The sequence below is a fragment of the Ursus arctos genome, unplaced genomic scaffold (genome assembly GCF_023065955.2).
Source record: "Ursus arctos isolate Adak ecotype North America unplaced genomic scaffold, UrsArc2.0 scaffold_1, whole genome shotgun sequence".
Classification (NCBI taxonomy): domain Eukaryota; kingdom Metazoa; phylum Chordata; class Mammalia; order Carnivora; family Ursidae; genus Ursus; species Ursus arctos.
In genome coordinates, this window is record NW_026622763.1 from 91,411,476 (window position 1) to 91,436,833 (window position 25,358).

Genomic DNA, 25,358 nt, shown 5'->3' on the forward strand with positions numbered 1-25,358 from the left:
CTGAACAGGTTAAGGGTAGGACCTCTATGTCCGATCGGAAATAGCTCAAACTCACTAGATCTTACAGTTCTAGAACAATGCTATTCAAAGTGTGATCAGCAAACGTGCTGGTCCATGAACTCTCTGCAACTGGCCCATGATGCGGGAAGTGCGGAAACTGAGTATGATAAGCATTTAAAAACTTTCGTAGAAATCTGACATTGCCATAACATCCAAACACAAGGTCAAGAGGACTCGTCTCAACGAACAGGGTACAAAATGGTTTGAGTACTGCTGAACTTATCACATGGGGCGCATGCTGCAGATAATGCACAGTAAAGACCATGTGCCAGATTACTCTGAAAAGCGCTGTTCTAGAAGATTCCATGGGAAGAGCAGAGGGTAGGTGTGGGGACAGGAGGGCTACCTCTTCCTTTTCTTCCCCTTTCTGGGTACAATAGGGAGTGAATCCGCTGCCTAGGAGGAGGCACAGGAAGCTAAGCCACTGGCTACATGGGGTGAAGAGGAGGGCAGGAGTTGGTGGCCAGGTTATCAGGCAATAACAAACTCAGCATCCAAGCACGCGACTTCCAGCAATGCAAGGAGTTTCCTTTGTTTTGGGAAAACAAGAACTGCAAGAAGCCTCTCCTTGACACGTTCTTGCCTGGCTTCGGGAGGAGCCCAACCACCCCTGACACACAAACAGGACAGTCCTGGCCAGCGACAGACAAGCCAGTACCCTGACCACAACCCCTGTTTGCTTTTCCTTTTCCACCACTTCCTCAGTCGGAGGGCCACTGTGGGGCCATAGGTAGCTGCCAGCCTAGGTCACCGTTCAAGAACTTCACCCCCAATGACCCAATACCTACTCCATGCAATACTTCTGATGCCCTTTCTACAGGTTACTTTCTCTCCCCTGTGTGGTACTTTGGGTCTGAGACCACGGGCTCCCGGCCCCTTCCCCAGAGTTACAGACAAAAGTTAATAAGCCTCAGCACACCATTCTGACAAAGACCATGCTGTGCTCCAGCAAACTATGCTACTTTAACTCTAAATCCGAGAAGACCGGCGTCAAATTCAGGTGCCCCCAAAGAACAATACTTGAGGTTTCCACAAAATATTCTTTTTTTTTTTTTAAGATTTTATTTATTTATTTGACAGAGAGAGAGAGGCAGTGAGAGAGGGAACACAAGCAGGGGGAGTGGGAGAGGAAGAAGCAGGCTTCCCGCTGAGCAGGGAGCCCGACGCAGGGCTCGATCCCAGGACCCCGGGATCATGACCTGAGCCGAAGGCAGACACTGAAAGACTGAGCCACCCAGGTGCCCCTCCACAGACTATTCTAAACAAGTATTTTTATGTTACTTGAACAGAGTTGATTATATTAGATCCTCAGCTTCAAGAATCCAGTTATCGGGGTGCCTGGGTGGCACAGCGGTTAAGCGTCTGCCTTCGGCTCAGGGCGTGATCCCGGCGTTATGGGATCGAGCCCCACATCAGGCTCCTCCGCTATGAGCCTGCTTCTTCCTCTCCCACTCCCCCTGCTTGTGTTCCCTCTCTCGCTGGCTGTCTCTATCTCTGTCAAACAAATAAATAAAATCTTTTAAAAAAAAAAATCCAGTTATCACCAAGACCAAGATATATATGAAACAATGTATCTCTTTATGATGTGCAATGTTGTCAAAACCGAATTTCTAAGTAGCTAGCTAGGGAGCTTCAGACCAAAGAGGGAAAAAAATCCAACAACACTTGGGAGCCTCGCTCTTGGGGTTTTATAAACAGAGTAAGGGTCTCAACCTCTCAGACTCACATGAAAGTGCCTTCTAAGACCAGCGACTTCAGGCTGTTTTCTCTGAGAAGCTAGCAAGCTCCACTTAGGACTTTAAATCATAATCTAAAAGCAGGAGCCTTGGGGACCAGAAATCTTTCTCCCTTTCTGGTTAATCAAGAGAGCTTACTCTTTACCCCGATGGCCCGAGAGCCCAAGTTTCTATGAAGACTTATTTGTCCAGGAAGGGGAGGGGTGTGGGGGCGGGACTCCCCCCACTCCAGGCCCCCTTCATGCCAAAGAAGGAGGAAACAGAATAAGCAAAATAAAATTCATAAAGCGAAGCAGTAATTATGGTGTGGTCAACAAGAGGCTGTCCTCAGGGCCATCATTATGTGGCTAAATTTAACGCCCTGCGCGGCCAGGGGAGCCGTGCGCCCCGGGCACCATGTGTCCACACAGACGCCAGCTCTGCCACCTTCACCGGCTCGACAGCCGCCAGGGCTGCCAGAAAGCAGGTCACAATTTTTTTTATAGTCTGTTTACCAAGATGCTGTTTTTACTGCCGAGGTTTCTCTCATTTTATCTCTTTTTCCCTTTTCCCCAAACAGACTGGCCTGTATTTTCTGTCCTGGTTTTTTTTTTTTTTTTCTTTCTCCCTCTCTCAGTACTATTTTCAGAACTCTAATTTTATATGGTATGTCCCTTTTTTTTTTTTTTTTTTTTTGGTAAATATTTGCCATGACTAAGCCAGGGACATCCAGTTTAAAAGGCTCTGTCCCACAAAACATCAGGTCTTTAATGATATGCATCTCATTAGCTTGCCCCATGAAAGGGGGTATAGAAAAAAAAAAAAGCAACTTACAGACTCTCTCACTTTTTATACCTAGAGAACCTATATTTATATACGAGGACATGCTGAAAACTGACATTCTGAACCCCGATATGAGGCTGGTTCAATGGTCACTTGATTCAGGCTTTGAGGCCTGAGAGAGAAGCAGTTTCGGGAGCGATGGGTTCCTGGTCTGAATCTCACTGCTCGTTGATCCCGGTGGGTCTGACCAGGTCAGCACAGCTAGAACAGATCCTTGGACGCTGAGCAAGGAGGGCTCTCTAGACCCGGGAAGCAAACCTCTGGGAAGTCTTCTGACACTAAATTTCCTAAAATGGATGTGAGAAAACAAAGAGCGAAAGGGCCGATCTGTCCCTCCTCTGCTGGGGGATGGAGTCGAAGAATGGGAAACTATAAATTACGGGGGCGCTGAGAGAGACCCCCTCCAGGTCAGAACCTCCACACGTCCACCCACCACCCAAAGGGCTTCTCCAGCTGGGCAAAGCCCCAAAGCTGATGGCAGATTTTCTTAGTATACGTGTTAGGTTTGATGAAAGGGGTTGTAGGGTCGAGCCCACCGAGTGCACGGAACCAGAGCCAGAGCCTCCAGTAAGCTCTACCCGAGTACTTACCTGGCTGCGTCTACACTCAGCTTGATCCTCTAAGACGGTTAGAGCCGCCACTACCCGGTGTTTGCAGGAAGAGATGTCGGGGGAGTTACACAGACAGGTAGACGGATTGAGAGACCCCTGAGTAGCTGTTCAAGCAGCATCTCAGGGGAAGTCTGAGCTTTGTAGGGGGTTGCCAAACTCCTTCTTGGTGTCCCCAGCTTGGGGTCCATTAGTTCATTTAGGGATAATCAGACTCCAGAGGGCTGACAAATGCTAACTAAAATCATAGGACACAGCTTTTAAAATTAAAATGTCAGTGCATTAGGTTATAAGGCGGGGGCTATATCATAGCAGTGACCAAACTACCTGATTTTTCCCAAGGAGCCGAATAAACACTGAGTCCTATTTATTAAATGCAGGAAAATAAAGGCAGAGAAAACAGCAAGTGACTTTCTGGGAGAGTTCCTATACGCTGTGGGAAAAAACCAGACATTCATCCCCATCCTACTCTATCACTGCCTTGGCACTGAGCTCGATACATTGATCAATTCTTACCCTACAGTCTCTTTTTTTGAATTCTATACAACCCTGCTCCTCTGCTAGTCCATCTCCTCCTCAGGTTTTCTCGAATCACTTACAAGACCCTAGAGGTGTGCAAGACCAAGGGTTGGAAGAAAGGGATGTGGAGGAAGAGGGACGACTGTACTCGGGACAGAGCTCTCTAGCCACGGACCGTTTTCCCATCTCTTACATAACTGAGGTCTCCATACTGCTCACAAACGGCTCTCAGTCTTACCTGCTGACCACCTAAAGTTCCAGGTGCTGTTGTGTAGCATGTGGCAAGGCAGTGGGATATGACGGAGTGATACCGGACCAGAAGTTCCGAGCCCTGGGTCCGGGTGCCAAGATCTACACCACTCTCGGTCTACACAAGAGTTCTTTTATCTTTATAGGCCCTGATTTCCTCAAAAGTAAAACAGAGAGGTTTGATATATTCTTAGATTGATAAAGTCCCTTCCAGCTCCTCAAATTTCATGGCTCTAATCTTCTCTACAAATATCTGAGATGCTATGATTTCCTTCATTAAGGGACTCACCTAGGCCCTTGCGGAGACTTGTAACCTAGCCTCATAAGCACTACGTTTACAAACCATAGGGTAGGTCACTTCTGTACATAGCTAATCTCATCCATTTCCTATTGATTCTTATTTATCTCGCTATCAGAGCTTACCCCAAATTGGGGAGGAGTGGGGGAGAATACTCTGCTTGAAATGTGCCCCTCCTTTGGTATCCGTTAAATTTGGCAACTTCCCTTGGCTCTTCCCCCGGCTGCTGGGGCTGCAGAAAACTGAATGCTAAGATAATCATCAACGATTCCTTCTTTAGACCAAGGGGTACTGTCATCCTGTCTCACCCCCCCTCCCCCATTCCTAGCTTTACTCACACCAAACTGGAAGGGGTTCTGTGGAGTAAAAGATTCTAGGAGGACAATGCACGGCCTCAGAGCTGCTCAGGCTCCGGCGTAAGAGTAACAGAAGGCAAGGAGCTTTTGAAGGATTCCCTCAAACCACCACACGTAGGGAGAGCCTTTCAGATTGTGTAACTGAATAAAATACCTAGCTCGGCAGCCACGCACCACACAAAATCCCTCAGCACTCTCAGCTCAAGATTCACCTCTTCCAGAATTACCTCTGCCAAACTAGCCTGCTATGAAGCCCAGAGCCCATCCAAATGAATCTATTTCTTCTCCCTCGGCGGTAACATATATTTGGTGTATTTAGAATATATTTTGTATATATGTAAATTTCAGTGGGCTGATCTCCCTCAAGAGTCCATCTTTGCAGGGCAGAAACCATGTTTTCCCTTTTCAGCATGATTCCACAATGTTTAATATTTTCAATGGTGCTTAAAATGTCCCATCCACACAGAGTTTAAACTTTCAAGTATAAAAACAAACAGACTAAAGATCTCCCGTACAGAATGAAAAAAAAACATGCTTCCTGAGACTTTCTGCAATTTCTCCCTTGACAATTCCCTTATGGGAGATCATAAGGGTACCCATGAATCCTGACGTCTTGCTCTGCACCCACTGGACAGCTAAGGTGCTAACCTATAGGACTCAGCCTCTCACTTTTCACTGTGGCTCACCATCCAAAAGAAACATCACCCATAAGTGAAGGTCATAATAAGAGAACTTCAGGGATAAGACTAAAGTTATGAAGCCAGGACATCAGGAAAAGTTATGAAGCCAGGACATCAGGAAAACTTCATTTGGTACTTTTGTTTTCCCTCTTTGTTCCTATAACTAGAGACAACATTTGGTACTTTTGTTTTCCCTCTTTGTTCCTATAACTAGAGACAACATTTGGTACTTTTGTTTTCCCTCTTTGTTCCTATAACTAGAGACAACATTTACCAAGGTGAGAGACTCTTCCAAGCGGAGACTTTAAGCTACAACCACTGGTTACTTTGTGCCCCCTACCTACAAGGCACTGCAGCGATAAGTGACACAGGAAAGACACAAAGTGACACGGGAGCTCAGAAGAGGGAAAGAACACCACTGATACTTTTACTTCTGTCGGTTTTGCTACTTTGGTCACTAACCAAAAAATCACAGAACCATCTGATTCTCTGTTTAAGTAAGTAGAATTAAATGCCCTTGGGAAGGACTTTAAAACCCTTAAACTAGGGGCGCCTGGGTGACTCAGCCGTTAAGCATCTGCCTTCGGCTCAGGTCATGATCCCAGGGTCCTGGGATCGAGCCCCGCATCGGGCTCCCTGTTCGGCGGGAAGCCTGCTTCTCCCTTTCCCACTCCCCTTGCTTGTGTTCCCTCTCTCATGGTCTCTCTCTGTCAAATAAATAAATAAAATCTTTAAAATAAAAACAAAAAACAAAAAAACCCTTAAATGAAAAGGCTACGTCTCCTTGGGAAAGAGGACGGAAATAGGCAGAAATCAAGTCATCTGCTTCAAAACAGCACCCATGCCTTCATGCCATCTGCAAATCTCGGAGGAAGGACTAATTCTCCCACTCTGCTCAACTCCTCAGCTCCTTGCTTTCACACTGTCATCCCCCTTTCACCAGCTCAAGTTTGTCCATTTCCAATGGCCTCTCCTTTGCTCTCAAACACACATGCATCTTCCCATCTCTAGAAGGGGCTTTGCTTAAGCCACTGCTAGCTCAGCAGCTAGCTCTCACTTCCTTTTCATTGTGAAACTTCTCTGGCGAGAGTTCTATACTCATTGTCTTCGTTGCCCTATCAATTGATCCTTTTCTAGCTGCCTGTAATCTGGGGATACTGCTCAGATCAAAAACTTGCCTATGGTCTTTCTTTGGGCGGGAGGGCGGGCACCCATCCTCTGGTCTCTCTCCCATATGTGGTGCTGCGGATCACCCTCCGGGGTGATGGGAAGAGCACGGGATTTGATTAAAGACAAATATGAGCAAATCGGGTGAGCTGACCTGAAACAAACTCCCTTGCCTTTTGAGCCTCTGCTTCTTTATCTTTAAAATGAGAATAATATCACCAACCTCACAGGTCTGCCGTAAGGATTAAAAGCTGTAAGTTAGACACAGCACCTGGCAACTGAGTCTGGCACGTGCACAGATATACTTGATAACTGTCTGTTGCCTTTTCTTGGCTAATTTCTACTCTATTCAGGTTCTCCTCCTATCTGCTCGCACCTCCTTCACTGGCTCCTCCTACTCCTTCCAAGGATGATCCTTCCCCAAATCTCAATCATTGGACTTTTGTTCTTTTCTCTGTGCTCTTCCCAGGAAAAAAAGAAAAGCATCCATTCTCGTGACTTCAAATATCTCTCCTCTGCAGCAGAGGCCCAGATCTCTCTATGTCTATAGGTTTTCTCAGCCAAAGCTTCAATGCTTCTTTGTCAGTGTTTCCCTGAGCATTCCCACTTGTAGGTCCTATAATCAATTTAAATCCAATATGTATGGGAAAAAGACGTTCATCTTATATTTTTTAACTAACTCTGATGATATAGAAGCCATCTTTTTTTTTTAAATAAACTAAAGCACTGTTTAATGGTCATAATGTAACGAATGGACTTTTATGAAACCCTTCTTCTACCAGGGCAAGAGGAGAGAGACTCAACTAGGTGAATCACCACAAAATGCTCCAGAGGTACGAGAAGCTTATCGTTTAAGCCTAAGGAGGCTAGATGTTTGCCAGAAATAAGATCTTCATCGTCACTGCCTCACAACTCAATTCTGAACTACGTGGAGTTCTCAGACTGAAAATGAGAAGGAAACCAAATGAGAGACTAATAGTGGATTCAGGGAAGCTAAGCAAACAAATAAAACAGTTTTCATTTTCGAAGGAGTTGGTAACTTCCTTTCAACAAAATAGGCTACACAAGCCCCCAGAGCAGTGTCTGCTAGGCTGTGCTAGCCTGCCTGGGTCTAGATACAGCGGGCATGCTCCATCCAGTTTTCCACAGGCCCCTACAAATCTCTGTTGTCTTATACCCAGCCTGATACACGTATTTACGTTGTACGCCTGTCCCCTGTAGGCATCTGAGTGAGTAACACTTGATTCTGAGGCTTTTAGGATACGAGAATTTGGAAGCTGATAAAGTCCTTCACTATCAGGACTCCCAGAATCAGATATCCATCTCTTGGATATGAGTAATTTCATCCCATTTGTATTTTTATATTGATTTTCTTTTTGGTTGCCTTGGATTTTTGATAAATTTTCTTTTGAAAGTATAAGCCCCTAGAATGCTTTGTAAAAGGAAAATAAAGAAAGAGGCTTTTAAAATATTCTGGGGTCAAAAAGAAAAGAGTTGGTGGCCACTGGTCGTGGGGCTCAATGGTGCCGACAAGAACCACACTGAGAAAACCCCAAAGAGGAGGCAAAATTCCCAAGAAATGTAGCTGAGAAATATATGCAGCCATCCCTTCGTCCCTGGAGATTTTCATTCCAGAGCTCAAATACTGGGGGATTTGTGTTTTAAATAAGGAAAACCATTCCTTTGTATGCCCAAGATTAGATTTAATTGAGCCCCACCCATGATTTTCCTAGTCTGTCAATAGTAGCACTATTCTTCAGCTCACATAGGCATACCACTGACAGCCTAATCTTCCCAAAGATCGCTTTCATATGTCAATTCTCCAGCCAAAACTTTCCACGGCTTCCCACTATCTGCAACACTAATTAATAACTGCAAGAAGGAAGTGCCCATCTCCTTCCTAGGAGATGAGCTTGTTTGAGAATCACAGCATGTAACGATAGATGTTCATAACTGCACTGAAATAGCAGATAAATGGATTCCCAGCAGAAAAAAAGCTGAAATACATTTATCTTCAGACTAAAGTACCCACCTTCCAGCCCAGCATTTAAGACCCCCCAACAACCTAGCCTCAAGTTCTTATCTTGCTAACCCTATTTTCTGCTAATCCTCACCCACTCATTATGACCTTATAACCTTCGCCCATGTGCTTCCCAGCTAAAATGCCTTCCGCCTAGTTCCCTAGCAAAACCCCAAACAAACATGAAAGTCCAGATCAAGCCCTGCCTTTTGCAGGAAGCTTTTTCTGATCACTCCATGACTGTGGCCCCTATTATCATTCATTAAGTACAGCAAGCTCTCGGATGGTAGTATTATCATCCCCTGTATGCCCACAGAACCAGTGCATGTGCACCACGCGGAATCCCGGAAGAATGAATTCACTGCAAGTTTCTCTAGACCACAGAACAGACAGACAGTCTCATGCCCTTAGACTTATCCTGCTTTGCGATGCCCATGAAGGATACTGAAAAAACATACGCTGAGTCCTGTGTCTTCCTCTACGTACTGAATACCAGGCATACAGTAGCTGGGCAGCCCTTCTAACTGTGGAGGGAGAGCCCAGGGAGAGGAAAAACTGAGGAAAGAGGAAACTTATTAACTTGCTTTTGGCTGTATGACTAATGTTCTTTCCAGGATTTTGGTAGGCTCTTCATTTTGGTTTTTGAGATATTTAATTTCTTAACTGGGTCTAAAAGAGAGGCTTTGGGGGCTCTTGGTAATAAAAGATTCAAGGTTTATAGTTCATCCCAAAGTTGGGACCATCTCCCAGTAAATGGGGGGGGGGGGAGAATGGCAATCTGACAGCAATCCTCTCCTTAGGCTACTATCTATTTGCAGTAGGGCTATCTGGGTCTCAGGCTACCAACAGGTGATAAATTCACAGCCTATTTGTAAGATAGGGAAAATAAAGAGGAGTGAGAAGCTCAGATGCCTTCATCCACTCAACAAATATTTATTGAGTGCCTACTGCGTGCAGAGGCACTGTTCTACACACTCTGGATAAACCAGTGCACAAAACATCCATCCTTGTCCTTGCTCAGCTCCACGTTCTAATGGGGGAAGATACTGTGAACAAGGAGCATAAGGAAATAAAGAAATTTTATTAGATGTCGGAAGATGAGTGCTACGGAAAAAATTAAAAGTAGAGCCGGGTGCAGAGGGGCAAGGACATGGCTTACAATTTTAAATAGGATGCTCACAGTAAACCCCATTGCGAAGGTGACATTTGAACAAAACCATGTATTGTATTTTTGACACACCTCCCCTTAAGAGGTGGAGCTTAGTTACCCTCCCCTCAAGTGCGGCCCAGCCTTAGGGCTTCACTTCTCATAAAGAGATTACAGCAAGACAGTGAGGTGCTGTCACTCCCGAGACCAGGTTATAAAAAGGCTGCAGCTTCCATGAGCAGCCCTATGACAGGGCAATGGCACCTCCTCCCAACAGCCTCATGGGAGAGCTTGGAAGTGAATTCTCCAGCCCCTCCCAGCCAACACCTTGACTACAACTTCACAAGAGACCCTGAACCTGAATCACCCCACTAAGCTGCTTCCAAATTCCTGGACTTCCACAACTGTTTGTTGTTTTAAAGCATGACATTTTGGAGTCATGGGTTATAAGGCAATAGAGAACTAATCCAGACAAAAAGGAAGTGAGGGAGTTGGCCACACAACTATCTGAAGAAAGAGCACTCCAGGCAGAGGAAACAGGCAGTAGAAAGGACTAAAGGCAGGTGGTGCTTAGACAGCTAGAAAACGAGCAAGTGGCCAGTGTGGGTGCAGTGGAGTAAAGGAAGGAGAAAGTGGTAGATGAGAGCAGAGAGGTAATGAGGTCCAGATTGCGTAGGGCTTTGTAGGCCACTGTAAGGCCTTTGGGTTTTACTCTAGAAGTGTAATTGAAGCCAATGAAGGACTTTGAGCGGGGGACTATCATGATGTCATCTGTGTTTTATTAAGATCGCTCTATTGGTAATAAGCCAGAAGGGGGCGTAGGTAGCAGCAGGGATACCAGTAAAGATGCTATTGCAATGATGCAAGAGACAAGTGTGGCTCAGACCAGAGTGGCAGCAGCAGAGGTGAAATTATGGGTGTACTTTGAAGGCAGAGCCAACGGGATTTCCTGATGGACTAGATGTGGGATGTGAGAGAAAGACAGAAGTCAAGGACGATGCCAAGGTTTGTGGCCCTAGCAAGTGAAAGGATGACGTTTCCATCAACTAAGATGGGAGGAGGTTGTTGGAAAAGCAAATTTGGGGGTAAGATTAGGAGTTCGGTTTTGGACATCTTGAGTTTGAGATTCTGTTGGACTTCCATGTGGAAATGTTGGCAGGCAGTCCAGAGTTTGGGGGCAAGGTCTAAGAATAGAGATTAAATTTGGGATTCGTTGACAAAGTGGTAGTTAAAGCCATGGGACTCCATGGGATCACTGAAGCGAAAAAAGATAAGAGCACCGAGGACTGAATCCTGGAGCACTCCAACATGAAGAGGTAAGGGAGGGGGCGCCTGGCTGCTTCAATCAGAGGAGCATGTGACTCTTGATCTTGGGGTGTTGGGGTTGTGAGTTCAGCCCTGCGTTGGGTGTAGAGATTTACTTAAATAAAAAAAAAAAAAAAGAGGTAAGAGAGAAGTAGAAGCGGCAACAGATTCTGAGAAGGAGCAACCAAGGAAACAGGAAGAAAAGCAGGAGAGCTTCATAGTATAGAGACCATGTGAAGAAAACATTGAGAAGGAATTAACAAGTTTTACAAAGGAAAAACCTAAATAAGAAAGGATCAGTCAACTCAATTTTCCCTGCCTCCCTATTCTTCCTGTTCATCTCCACATCCTCTCTTATGCCAAATGCTGTGGCAGAGGTCTGCACCGGAGGCTGTGGGGACAGCAGGAGAGTGTAGCTGTGCCTGAAAGAAGAGCAGACTGGGGAAAGGAAAAACGCTCCTGGAAAACTCACGAAAGGGATGATATCTGCGCTGTCGGGAAATCTGAGTCGGAGTCTGCTGTGAGCACAAAAGGGAAGAGACTACCAGGCCACCTGGTCAAGGGATGTATGGGCATCAAGACTTCAGTGTGGGGGAGTGGCAGACGATCGGGCTGCAGAGGCCAAGAGGACCAAAGCATGAATGACCCTTCGGTGCCAGGCCAGGAGTTGGAACCACTAAAGGACTTCAGGCAATCGGGTTTCGGTTTCTGTTTCAAAGAGATCACTCTGCCCTAACACAAATTCAACTGGAGGGGAATAAGGACTGCCCCAGGTCACAAGTTAGGAGGCTGCTGGAAGGTCAGACCAGAACACGTGGAGGGTGGGGCCGCTGCTACTCTAAGACAATGGATGCCAGAATAGAGAAGAGCAGATTCAAGACGGCTGACAAGCTAGGCTTTGAAAGTAAGGACAAAGTTTCTAGCTTCGAAAGCTGAATGGATACGGGTATCGTTCCCCAAGATAAGGAATATCGGCAGAGAATTAGATGTGGGGGGAGTAGGTGGTTTATTTTGGGCATGGGTAGAGTGTTGCAATGTGGGACATCCAAGTAGAGACGTCAGATGTACAGAAAGAAATGTGGGCTGGGGCGCCTGGGTGGCACAGCGGTTAAGCGTCTGCCTTCGGCTCAGGGCGTGATCCCGGCGTTATGGGATCGAGCCCCACATCAGGCTCCTCCGCTATGAGCCTGCTTCTTCCTCTCCCACTTCCCCTGCTTGTGTTCCCTCTCTCGCTGGCTGTCTCTATCTCTGTCGAATAAATAAATAAAATCTTAAAAAAAAAAAAAAAAGAAAGAAATGTGGGCTGCATAACGGAGATACAAAATTGGCCCTCGGCGGAATCCTGGTGACAGTTCCAACTGGGGTCTGGATGCGATGACCCAGAGAGAGCAGGGCAAGGGGATAAGGACATGATCTTGAGTAACACTAATATTTAAGGGGCAGGTAAGAATGGGATGCCAGCCAAGGAAACCAAGCAGAAGCTGTCCGTGAATGAGCTCAACCAGATGGCGATTTCCAGGTTAAAGGACTCCTCCTCTTCCCAGGGCAGCTTTGATATAACCTCTAGCTTTCTAAGAGCAGCAGGGAATATCTTCATAACTTGAAGTATCTGCTCTAGCATCAGGCGGCAACCAGACAGGGAATGAAGATAGTAACTAAAACTAGACAGGACACAAAGGCCGTGGCTACATTTAGGGTGCTGAGTCAAATCAATGTCAACTAGAGTTATATAACTGTAACTATAGGATAGAAATTGGTGAAGTTATTATATGGAACATATGAAATCGTACAAGGCATGCAGCACGCAGCAATGGGAATGACTGCTGTGCGGAATACTCTCTTCTGAAGACGGGGAAGGGGAGACTCTCTCTGTTAAGGCCCCCCTCCTTAAGGAAGCCCATTTCACGCAACCGCTCAGGTTTTGGTGTCAAGGGCTGATTCCTGGCCAGGGGTGGCCAGCTGCAGAGGGCGGGGCTCTATTTTGGGCTGCCTGCTGTCCCTGAGCCTGGCCGCGTCTGGTTTGAGCAGCATGCAGCCCCAGTGACTCACACACCCATGCAAACCGCCTGTGGCTCAGTGGCATGGCCTCGGAATGCCAGCCTCAGGCCAGCTCCCTCCTCACCCCATTACACTGGGATAAATAAATAAAGAGCCCGCCAGCAGCCGCACGGCCTGATGGCAACCAGATGGAGAGGAGGAGGCATGGACGGGGCCAGGGGAAGGAACTCCCTCCAGTGGACCAGAGTGAGAGAAGGCCATGCCAGCCCCATCCTCCGAAACTTCTTTCACACAGTTCCCGGGTCATGCAGTAATAATCCCTGATTCCTTGACTCATCTCCCACTCCGAAGGTGCCTCCCAGCCCCCAGTTCTAGGAGATGCTCTCTAGGGGGCTCTTCTTTCTATGAAGATCAGGCCAGCAGCCACCCCGCCCAGCCAACTCAAAGAACACTGCCAGGACAACCCCTCCGGTCAGGCCACCATCGATTGGCCCTCTTGGGCTCCGTGGAAATGCGAAATCCAATGCTCTAAGCGGGGGAAGGAAAAACAAAAGAACTAAATATGAAGACGTAACCCCTGTTCAACCCTTAAATATTTTTCCTGGCCTTAGCATCCTAGAAACCTCCCTGTCCTACTGCCCTCTGTGCCCTATCTCTGTGGCCTCTCGCCTAGAACCAGGAAAAACAGACCCCCGCACTGACCGCATGGCCCCTCTGACATCAGCCCCGGCCCCCTGCACCTTCATCCCGGGCTCTCTGTCCCTGGTTTGTTTATCTTCCTACGTTGCTTATTTTGATGGCACATCCTTTCAGCTGTCTTAGGTGACCCCATGACCCTTCTGTGTCCTGTTTGCAGGACCCCAGACAAGGAGAGTAACTGAAAAGGTGCAGTGGCCATAAGAAATTCTGCAGTCCCGTGAGGAAACGGGTTCTAGCAGCTACGCGAGACATTCCGTGATCCCAGGGGACGGTGCGGTGATCCCGGAGGTCACAAGAATGCCACCCTATCCTAGCCCTTAACCCTCCTCTCATTGGTGTGTACAACCCATTCAAGCAGCAGAACAAAACAGGGATGATCCCAGACAAGAAACGGAGGAGGGCCCTAACTGTCCAGCTATAGCGTCACGACCTTAGGCAAGTCACTTATGTTGCCTGAGGCCCAATTTCTTAGTCTACGAATAGGAAAACTGCAGCCACCTGTCTCTCAGATCCTTTGCAGATACATACAATTCTGTAAGTCTATGTGGTTTGGGTGTGATCTGCCCAGGACTTCGAAGACCAGTATTCCTCAAGTAATTGGTTCCAAAACACCAATACTCCTCCTGGGCAGGCACCAGGATTCTATGTGCTTTCTCATTCGACTCTGCAGGGCTGCCCCGCGCCTCAAAAGCATGGAAGAGATGAGTCTCCAATTTTACAAATGAGAAAACAGAGGCTCTGGGAGCGCTGATTCATTCAAAGCTGCGAAATAAACCAGAATAACCGGAGACCCCAAATATAAGTGTCACAAGCAGCGCCGTATCCACAGGCCACACTCACACTGCCCCAATTTTCATGAAACTCCCCCTACCGCAGATTTATGAACGTCTTCACCCTCAAACTTACGGAGAACCTACTACTCCTAAGCACTGTGTTCGGTGCTGGGGACACAGAAATGCATCCGACGCAGTCCTTGTCCTCGAATCATTCATAAATCAATGGAGGAGAAAGGCACAGTCTCGCAGACATATAAACAGCAATACCTGTCGCAAAGTTATAAGTGGTAAAACAGAGGTAGGAACCAAGGTACTACAGCGGGGAAGAAGGATTATCTTTACAAGGAGAGTCTGGAAAGGTCCCCCAAAGAAGCCAAAGCTGACACTTAAAAGGCTCATAGACGTTTACAAGGTAGATAAGGCCAAGCATTGGGCATTATAGATAAAGGGAACAATGTGTGCCAAGACATAAAGGCTAGAGGAAGGCATTTTGGCAATGCAAAGTCATTCTCTGTGACTTGAAGCATAAAGTTCATAATGAAAAAGGTCAAGAAACCAAGGTAGATAGGCATGTGGGCACCAGCTCAGGAAGGGACCTCTCTGCTGGGCTAAGAATAAGTCTTGCATTGTTTCACCGAGGGGCTAAGGCAGGGTATCAGCATGTCACCCCAGCCCGTGTTAACCTTCTTAACACCTACACTTAGAGACAGAGGAAGCTATCTGACAGAAACACGGCCTAGGAAATCTCTCTGTGGCAAATCTAGGTTTAGTGGTCTCTCTTTCCCCATAAAGACTTGAAATCTGTTCTACTACAAGACGTAACAGTGCACGCTTTCCCTCTTCTCCAGAGTTAGATTGCTTCGGTAGACGGACTGAGCCCTCAACACGCATTTTTTGTTCTTAGTGTTAAGACCCCAAGCATGATGGCCCTTTGCTCAGCCAATGCACAGGGGCAGAACAGAAGGTTCTAAGTCAAGAACACCTGCTTTCTGCCTAGCCCTGGGAAAAATATTAACTTCGTTCAAAAGAAACATGAGTCACAGTCGCTGTCCACAAGGGGTTTACAAAGTAGCCTAGATGACAAGTCGGAAATACGAAAAATCTATACAGAACATGATATTATAATAGCATTATTTGCTTACATAGTAAAGTACCAACTTGGGTCACATGTATAATTAGAAAAAAGGGCAATAATACGAAGGTACTAACTGTACAACCAACAAGCCCTAAAAGAGTTAGAGAAGGAGAAGGTCAATATTGACTGGTATTATCAAAGGTCACTATTATTAATACTCCCCTGTTTGGCATTTAATAGATGTTTCTTTTGGCTAAGCTCAATCCTTAGAAGGGAAACCTAGGCAGGAGCTTCTGACAGGCCACAATTATCTACTCCCCATTCATTCCTTTGCCAGTCCCCTTGTATAAACACTGTGATTTTCCACAGCCTACTGTGCCCACAAGACAGTTCCCAAATGGTAACCCTGTGCTTTTCACCTTCCTCTGCTGTGGGATGTCGGAGGGGCCCGGAGAAGTAATAATGACTAGCCCCCCTGCTCCACAATCCAGACCTGTGATCAGATCTCCACAAGCAAAACTTGATCAACTGGTCAACCAAACTTTCCAAGGTTAGGGGACTCTAAATGAAATTCCTAGGTACGTGAACAGAGATGTTTTTACAAACGTTGACCAGCCTACTTTCGCCTTTTATATTCTTGCCCCCTATTTCACCCTATCCTCCCTCATGGGCATTTCAAGTTTTATCAGATTTTCTATAGGCAACTTTTTCAGAGAAAGGACTTTCCAACCATGCAAGTCAGTTAACACCCAAAACGCAAGTCGCTACTCAGGCACCTGGAAAGAGAAAATAAAGCAAAGCTGCACAAGAAGGAAGGAAATCCTTACTGTGATATACTCTACCTCTACCATAAATTGTTCCAAGAAGGAGTTTTCTTCAAATGGTTCTGTCTTCAACCGATCTGTAATAAGAAGGGATACAGAGAAGAAATCTTAGTCTTAGGATGAGTTTCCTGCCTGTGAGGAGGAAAAGAAACAGAGCCCAAGATTTCTTGGGAGGGAGCAAACACACGTAACAGAGTCCAGTGGGAGAAGGGATGAGCAAACAGGAGGTGGAAGAGAGGGTGATCAGTAACACAGGACATGCCCGGTGGCAGCATGAGCTCTTGGAGTTCTTCCTGCCACAAAGACGAAGGTCCAACTGAATTTTTATTCTGAGGCTGGAACTATGCTTCGGAAGTTCCCAAGTGTGTATTGCCCTCCCACAGTTTTATACAGCTGTTGGCCCTTTTCCAAAGTCTTTCCTTGCCATTGCCTAGGGCATGGCTGGACTCGGTGACAACTTCTATTTGTCACTTGGGTGCCAGCCGGGTCCTTCGAGGCAGACAGAAGTGTCACCGGGCATCAAGTCTCCAGTTATGGTCAGTACCCAGCACCTCTTCAGGGAAGCACACGTCTAATGCAGATGACTCTCCCTTTTCCTGAGGCCCTTTGACCCTCTGTACCACTCCCGACCCAATACCCCAAAGAATGCCCTCTCACCTCGGCTCAGCACAGCCCCACTCTCCTGGTAGTCCTGGATCTCTAGATCTTTCATACGAAGCATGGTTGCTAGCTCCCTCACTTGGCACTGCAAGGCCAGACTCACACCCATGAGAGGACGAATCAAATGCTGGGAGACCTTTCATGGAAGAGAGAACAATCAGCCAACAGACACTTACAGAGTACTCCCCACTGTATTAGGAACTAGAAAAATACTGAAAAATAAATGTTTTCACAGGGAGTCACAGTTTCATAAGCAAGCAACCCATTTACATGACTGTAATAATACAATAATGAAATAGGTAGGTGAAAAAAGTTCAAGGGTTTTCCTTGTAGCGAAGGTAAAAGGGTGGGAAGAAGAGAGAACACATGGACAGGCAGCCTGGAGTGGAGATTTAACAAGAAGGATGTGACAAGAGTTGAACCGCGGAAGGTGATGCTTCAACTACGCGCAGAGACTGAGAGACAAAAGCAGAAGACCCAAGCGGACCTCAGGCAAGTGTGGCTTTGGGTGTGGCCAAAACAGAGCAGGCTAGCTGGGGCGTAACACAAGACAAAAATCAACACAGGAGAGAGCCTTGGAATCAGTCTCAAATTAGACCCAGACACTGATTATGAGCCATTTCAGGGCTGACAATAGCCCAGAACGAGCCCAGAGTTTCAGTCTGCTCCCAGGAAGGCAGCAAAGTGTAAGGTCGTCGTAACAGAAGCCGGCCAGTCACTGAGAGGCCAGCCTAGGAAGGAATATACCGTGTCAGCACACCTTGCTCTTAACAAGGTAAGAAGGACGCAAGCAGCGCCACGCTGCTGTGCGGCAAGGATGGCGTCCTCGTATAATAACATTTAGCTATAGAGAATAATCCTTAATTCACCCACGCACGGTGTGCAGTAGCCTTAGCGAGAAAAAAGCCTTAGCCAAAGAAAATAACTAGAATCAATAATCTCTTTGTGACTAGTGGATGCTATTGGGGTTCCTTTCCCTTCCCCCAAGGAGATGAGCTCAAGGAGGCACTAAGAAGAAATGCCCTAGATCAAAGGTCAGCAACGTTTTCTGCATGGGCTGGGGAGTCAGTATTTTCAGCTCTGTGGCCCACACAGGCCCTGTCATAATACTCAACTCTGTTGCTGTAGCATGAAAGTGCCCAGAGACAACATGTAATAAACAAGGGTGCTGGGTTTCCGAGATAACTTTAGAAAGACAGGCAGCAAGCCAGAGTTGCCCCACTGGCTATCGTCTACCCACCCACAATGCTTCTCTAAGGACAGATCAGAAGAGAAGAGATTGGGGGGGGGGGTGTAAGGGTTAGAGCCCCCAGCTTCTGAACCACCACTAGGACCCGACAAATGCAGGGGTACTGACGCAGAGTAGAAGGCCGGAAATCGAACGTAGCTATAAATACCCATCACTTCCTTCCATCCCGCAGCACATCCCAAGCTGGTCCTGGTACCCAGTTCAGGTCCTTAGGATAAAATTAAGCCTCCAGGAAGTACTGCTCAAAATGCGGCCAAAGTTCTGCTTTGGGAACATTCATCTGCTCCAGACCCAACCGTCTTTTCCTAGGAATTGGTTAGGTTTGGTCCTGTTCGAGGGAGATCAGGAGGAAAAACAGGGGAATCCTCAGATGAAAGCAAGTTAGTGCTTGGAGGGGTGAGGTGAAAGTAATCACAGTTGGTAATCAAGCAGCATCACCATCCCTCCAGTGACAGCCCTCAAATAACAGAAACTCCTAAAAGTGACAATCAGCCCCTTTCTGGGAATCCACCTTAACAGCGATCTCTTTGAGTTGTGGTGAATATAATCACATGAAACAGAATGAGAAACAGTATTTAATCAATGCCATGTCTAATTAAATATGGTAATGCCATGCCAGGCGCCGGAAGTTATCTATCAGACTCCAATGTCTATATAGAAAAAGAAAGAAAGAAAGAAAGAAAGAAAGAAAAAGAAAGAAAGAAAGAAAGAAAGAAAGAAAGAAAGAAAGAAAGAGTAAATATTTCAACTTCTCAAATAATTTCATAGCATTGGGTTATACCACTCTGAATCACTGGGGTATAATTCATTTCAAAGTTAGATGTACACTAACACACTAACTTAGATCAGTTAATTAGGACAAAGCGTGTGGCTGAAGTAATGGGTTTCAAAGCAAATCCACAGACACCACAAGGAAAAATCTTGAAGCACTCCAGGAGGTCAGGAAGACCCCCGCCCCTTCATTTACAGACAATGATACATGAAGAGTTGCCATCTCACAAGTCAATTCAACAAATACCTACTGTGTGCCTAATACATACTGTGACCTCACAAGGCTTCTGCCCCCAAATAGCTCACAACAGTTACGGAGGTCAGGAAGTGTGGTGGATATAGAGGCAGGAGTGCCAATCTTTTCCAGAGGAAATCTATTCATAACATCTCCCGATGTCTGCAGATTTCCCATTGAGGGGCGCCTGAGTGGCTCAATCGTTAAGCGTCTGCCTTCAGCTCAGGTCATGATCCAAGGATCCGGGGATCGAGCCCCACATCGGGCTCCCTGCTCTGCGGGGAGCCTGCTTCTCCTTTTGCCTGCTGCTCTGCCTGCTTGTGCTCTCTCTCCGCCAAATAAATAAGTAAATAAAATCTTAAAAAAAAAAAAGATTTCTCATTGAAATGTTGACAAGTCAGAGGCAGGAGAGCAGAATGGCAGTTACCAATCCCGAGATGAATTCTATCAGGTTTGGATACAGTGACAAGGGCAAAAGACTGGGAATTCGATCTAGATTCTAGCCCTGGCTCTGAGAGCACCCAGACATGACAACGGCTTAATCCCAAGCACTCTCGTGGTCCTTATCTTTTTCAAGGAAAAATTCAGGAGTCGGAGTATTTGCTCTCAAAGGTCCACAATAATGCTGAAGTTAAGTAATACTATGTATGTTCTTATCTTTAATCCCCAGGACTCCACAGTAAGGTTGGGACTGGTACCTCCACTTTACAGATGATGACACCCAGCCTCGTAAAAATGCAATGACTTATCCAAGGTAATACAAAGAGTGGAAGTGGTGGAGCTGAGTTACAAAGTCAGTCCTGCCGGCTCCAAAGCCGGTGGGCTCTTCCTGCCACAAAAAAGCTTTTGGCTGTGACTCCTAGAAATTATAAAATGGCCAGCTTTGAAAGTCAAAATATGGAATATCAAGAATCACATGAAGAAAAGAAATTACATCAGGTACTAGGAACGACACCAAAGAATTACATCAGGTACTAGGAAGAAGAGTGAGGACGAGGAAGGACGAAGGAAGCCGGCTGGAAACGGAAATGGGCTAGAAAGCAGAGACCCGAGGCTTTCGCTACCCCGTGCCGTCCCACACTGCCTGGAGAACTTAGTGTGGACACACCGCGCACCGTACTCTGGAAGACAGGCTGGCATCATGTGAGCAAGATTAAAGGTACAAATATTCCTTAAAAAGAAAAAAAAAGTTTGTTTATTTATTTCTTTCAGCCATCTCCATACCCGATGTGGGGCTCAAACTTACCACCCCGAGATCAAGAGTCACGCGTTCTTCCGACTGAGCCAGCCAGGCACCCCCAAATATCCCCTGATTCAGCTATTCCATTGCTAGGAATTTACTCATACATTTACACTTAGGAAAAATAAATACAAGGATAGTCACTACGTGTAATAACAAAAGAATGGAAACAACTTAGGTAGCATGTCAATTAAATACATGTTGACATATGCATCAAATAAAACTCTACGTTACCAGTAAAGAATATTAAGGCAGATCTAAATAAATTACTATGAATGGTTTCTAAGTTCTATAATTAGGTGAAAAGAGCTACCATGCTGCCATTTGTGAAAAGGCATATATACTCCAAATACCCAGATGGGTATTTGACTGTGTTAGCATATACATACTTACATATATACAAACCCATATATACAAACCTACGTACAGCTTTCTTGAAGAATGCACAAGAAGATGGTATTAGTAGTTGCTTTAAAGAAGGAGAATGAGGGACTAGAGAGAGGAGTAGAAGGACCTATTTTTTCCACTCTAGACCCTTCTTCAATGCTATTTGGAATGTTTGCCTTTTGCATGAATTACACATTGAAAAAAATGAAATAAAAACTATCACAAGAATGAGTAACAAACAAACATTATGACTGTGTGACCTCACAGACACACACACGAGGCTGAAATAGTATCCGCCTACATCCTTGACCGTGTCCGCTGGCTCTAACTTTTTCCCTGTAAGGCTTCCTCGGGCTCAGGGGTTTCCCTGGCCTGGTGTTCTTTTTTTCATAGTAAGTGTTTTATTTTACGTTAAAGCCTAATTGTTCGACTGCTCAATGTTCACTTCTCCCTGTGGCCAACCAAGACTCATTCCACTCCAAACACTGATGCTTCTTTTCTTACTGCAGCTGCCCAATCAGAGGAATTTGCCTAGAATGGCAAGGTTTCCCTTTACATATTATTTTCAATTATAATATCATTATATAAGTGTTCTTCATTATTTTGGAGAAAAACAAAACAAAACAAAACTATTAGAGCCCATCAGCCTCCTAGGAGAACTACCTTCTCGATCTCACTATTGTGAATTTCTAAGGCTATGTGATGCAAAGTGAGACTAGGCTATTGCTAGGATTTCCCTGGGGCAGCCCAAAGGCTTTGGGCCCAGACACGCATTATTGAGGGAACAGTGCCCCCTGGTGTTACTTAGAAAAAGTTACAGGGTTTTGAACAAAAGAGGACGAGGAAGACTACCTAAAGAAGGATGGAAAATTTCACAAAAAACTCAATTAAAATCAACAGATATGAAAACTATTATCTGCTAAATACTGTTTATGGACCTTAGAAATTCAGAGATGAATGAGAAGTAGTTCTCCAAGCACTCAAGTCCGGCTTTACTGAGTTCCAGATCAAAAACCCACCAGAGAGGGGCGCCTGGGTGGCACAGCGGTTAAGCATCTGCCTTCAGCTCAGGGCGTGATCCTGGCGTTGTGGGATCGAGCCCCACATCAGGCTCCTCCACTATGAGCCTGCTTCTTCCTCTCCCACTCCCCCTGCTTGTGTTCCCTCTCTCGCTGGCTGTCTCTATCTCTGTCAAATAAATAAATAAAATCTTAAAAAAAAAAAAAAAAACCCACCAGAGAACAGTTTCTCAAAAACACTTTGTTCCATCCACCCTGTAGATACCAAAACATCACATCATCTCCAGAAAACTAAAGAGGAAGGGATATAGGAAATGATGCCCACTTGTCTTCAGGTCCTTCTGCTAATAAACCTACACCCTGTGGCCTCCCATAGAAGACCCCAGCCTCTAATGCTACTGACGGAGACAAGCTCTGTTTATATAAAAGGGTGGAAAGGACCAGTGGCAGTAATTCCTGCAAACAAGTTCATACTGTTTACTATCAAACTAGTTTCTAATAAAAGCTCTGGGGGCCTAGTAAGCTACAAGCGAGCAGAGACCATTACCCTCCTAGTCCCTGAAAATGGGCTCTCGAATCAGACCTACCTGGAAGTAAAATTTCAGCTCATTCACTGATAAGTTAGATGACTTTGGACAAATTGCCTTCAGTCTCAGCTTCCTCTCTGAAAACAGGGAGCAATACTACTCATCTTGCAGGACAGTCGTGAGGATTCAGTGACAGGAAATGTTCAGAAAGGTACCTAACGTTGGTACATACTCTATCCTGTTGCCAGACTGCTCTTAATAAATTACAAACTGGATCACGTTAAACCCCTGCTTAAAGTTTTTCAGTGAATCCCTGTTGCCTTTGGGATAAAATCCAAACTCATTAGAATCCCTCAAAATCCGGCCACTGTCTACCTCATTTCCCACAACGCCCTGCAGTTGTGAAATTCCCCCACTTGCCCCCCACTTATACATCTCCCCGCCTCTCAAAATGCACTCTAGCCTAGAATGATCTCTTGGTCTTCTCCCAATTAGTTCCTACTCATCTTCAAAACTCAGCTCAGAAACTATCTCTTCAGTGGGGCACCTGGGTGACTTTAAGGGTTCGACTCTTGATTTCAGCTCAGGTCATGATCTCAGGGTTGTGAGACTGAGCCCCATGTGGGGCTCCCTGTTGGGGGCATAGAGCCTGGTTAAGATTCACTCTCTCCTTCTCCCTCTGCCCCTCCCACCTCGTCTCTCCCCATCTCTAAAAAACAAAAACAAACAACAACAAAAACCTCTCTCTTCAAAAAGGTTTTTCAGACCTTTAATCATCCTGAGATTACCTCAATCAAAGAATTTACCATACTTTATCCTGTTCCTTGTCTGTCTGTCTTCTCACTAGATTACAAACTCCTGGAATAGGCTATATTGTTTTAGATCTGGACACCCAACAATTAGCCCATAGTAGATGCTTAATAAATAATAAATAAAGTGATGAATAAAGACACCCAATAAAGCAGGTAAACCAAAACTTTGCCAGTTCCCTTTGCAAAGAAAGGACGTACCAGTCAAGAATCCATTCTGCCTTCTGTCTAGTCAAGGAAAGTTTTCCAAATGAAGAAGAATTTCAAACGGAGTCCACAAAAAAAAATAACAGCGTCTGAAGATTCATCTCAAAGCAACTGACATCCCCCTTCCCCACTCCACATTTGAATTACACTCACCAGGGAAGGGCTAGCTATGATGCAGTGGAAATTCCAATAAAATGGGAGACCAGAGAGCTCACTCCGCACCCGCAATATCAGTGCCTCGGCCGCACGATCGCAGACAAAGGTAGCTTTGCTGGGACAAGCACTGTCCTTCAACAACGGGCGAAGCAGATCGTCCAAATGACAGAGGAAAGCCGCAGGTGGGGCAGTCAGGCGCCTGTTCAGCTCCTGACAAGACAAGAGGAGTTGTAGGAAGTAAGGGTACCAAAAGGAAACGGACTCCCCCTAAGTTAGGGCAAAGGAAAACTCTGGCTAACATGAAGACATTGGGCTTGAGAGGAAGGGAAGACAAAAACAGGGGACCAGGAAAGAAGAAAACAAAAAGAGAGAGCGATTGGCCTACTTCACAATCCTACCTTGTACTGTATGCAGTGCAAAAACTAACACACAGACCATGCTATGGAAAAATCCCGGTTGGGGGGGCGCCTGGCTGGCTCAGATGGTTAAGCATCTGCCTTGGGCTCAGGTCATGATCCCAGGGACCTGGGATGGATTCCCTCCTTGGGCTCCCTGCTCAGTGGGGAGTCTGTTTCTCCGTCTGCCCTCCCCCCCCCACTAGTTCTCTCTAACAAATAAATAAAATAAAAAAGAGAAAGAAAGTTGGGGCGCCTGGGTGGCGCAGTCGTTAAGCGTCTGCCTTTGACTCAGGGCGTGATCCCGGCATTCTGGGATCGAGCCCCACATCAGGCTCCTCCGCTATGAGCCTGCTTCTTCCTCTCCCACTCCCCCTGCTTGTGTTCCCTCTCTCGCTGGCTGTCTCTCTGTCAAATAAATAAATAAGATCTTTTAAAAAAGAGAGAAAGAAAGAAAGAAAGAAAGAAAGAAAGAAAGAAAGAAAGAAAGGAAGAAAGAAAGAAAGAAAGAAAAGAAAAGATCGGTCTCAGGGGTTTAAGTAGAAGGCAGGATATTGGTTGGAATTGTCTCAATCTGATTCCACCTCCCTTGGCAACCTACAGGCCAGCAAGCTGGCTGATGTGAATGTAACCTGACTTCCACTAAGACAGAAATTATATCCACTACCGCTCTGCAGCAGTACCTCTCTTCACGCTTACCTTGGCCCGATGGCTGACCACACCAGTATCCACCTGTTCATGCCACACCTGCTGAAGATCTGAAACCAGCAAGGCATACCCCTGCTTGGTAATATACGCCTTGGCCAAGAGGGAGTTCTCAGCAAGTTGTAGCCAGGCCCACGGCTGCATCAACAGGCCTTTCTCCAGCTCCTCCATCTGCAGACAGGGTACTGCAGACCTGGGGACGGGGGCACCGCACAAACAGTTCTACAGCAAATAAGTGTTGTGAAGGACTCCTCCCTACTAAGACAGAAGGCATGGATTTACATTTTGCCCCCCCAACACACACAGACACACAACATATTCTCTAAATGTTTAATAAACATAGATATATACATTCCCAAAGACAGGGGTTCTTAATCTAGAGTCTATGCAGGTGAATCCTCTGAAATTATAGGCAAAATCTGTGCATATGTGCAGATAGCCATTGGGGAGGAAGAGGTCCACAGCTATGTCAAATTCTCAAAGGGAACAATGACACACAAATAAAGAGCTAACAAACTCTATGTCCAGAAACAGACAAAAAAGCCCCACATCCCATTTCGAGAACCTGGATGACTAAGACATTATAAACACAAGGAGCAGCATTTCACAGAGATAGAAACAATTAACTTCTGCTTCACTCATTCCCCCCCCCCCCATGT

The 25,358-nt window shown here is 46.0% G+C and overlaps 1 protein-coding gene across 3 annotated transcripts in view; it reads right to left on the bottom strand.

Annotated features, from left to right (window-relative positions):
* The window catches only part of NHEJ1 (non-homologous end joining factor 1), a 78,588-nt gene that overhangs the window by 51,709 nt on the left and 1,521 nt on the right, over positions 1–25,358 (bottom strand). Inside the window, exons 3-6 of one of the 3 annotated variants that reach the window (XM_048214169.2) lie at positions 24,694–24,892; positions 23,597–23,809; positions 16,997–17,135; positions 16,358–16,416 (exon numbers count right to left, since the gene is read on the bottom strand). In XM_048214169.2, coding sequence (XP_048070126.1) covers positions 16,358–16,416; positions 16,997–17,135; positions 23,597–23,809; positions 24,694–24,870 — 588 coding nt within the window. In that variant the 5' untranslated portion in view covers positions 24,871–24,892. Of the gene's footprint in view, positions 1–16,342; positions 16,417–16,996; positions 17,136–23,596; positions 23,810–24,693; positions 24,893–25,358 lie in introns of those variants that run through there. The other 2 variants (XM_057304889.1, XM_057304885.1) reach the window with 2 other exon arrangements.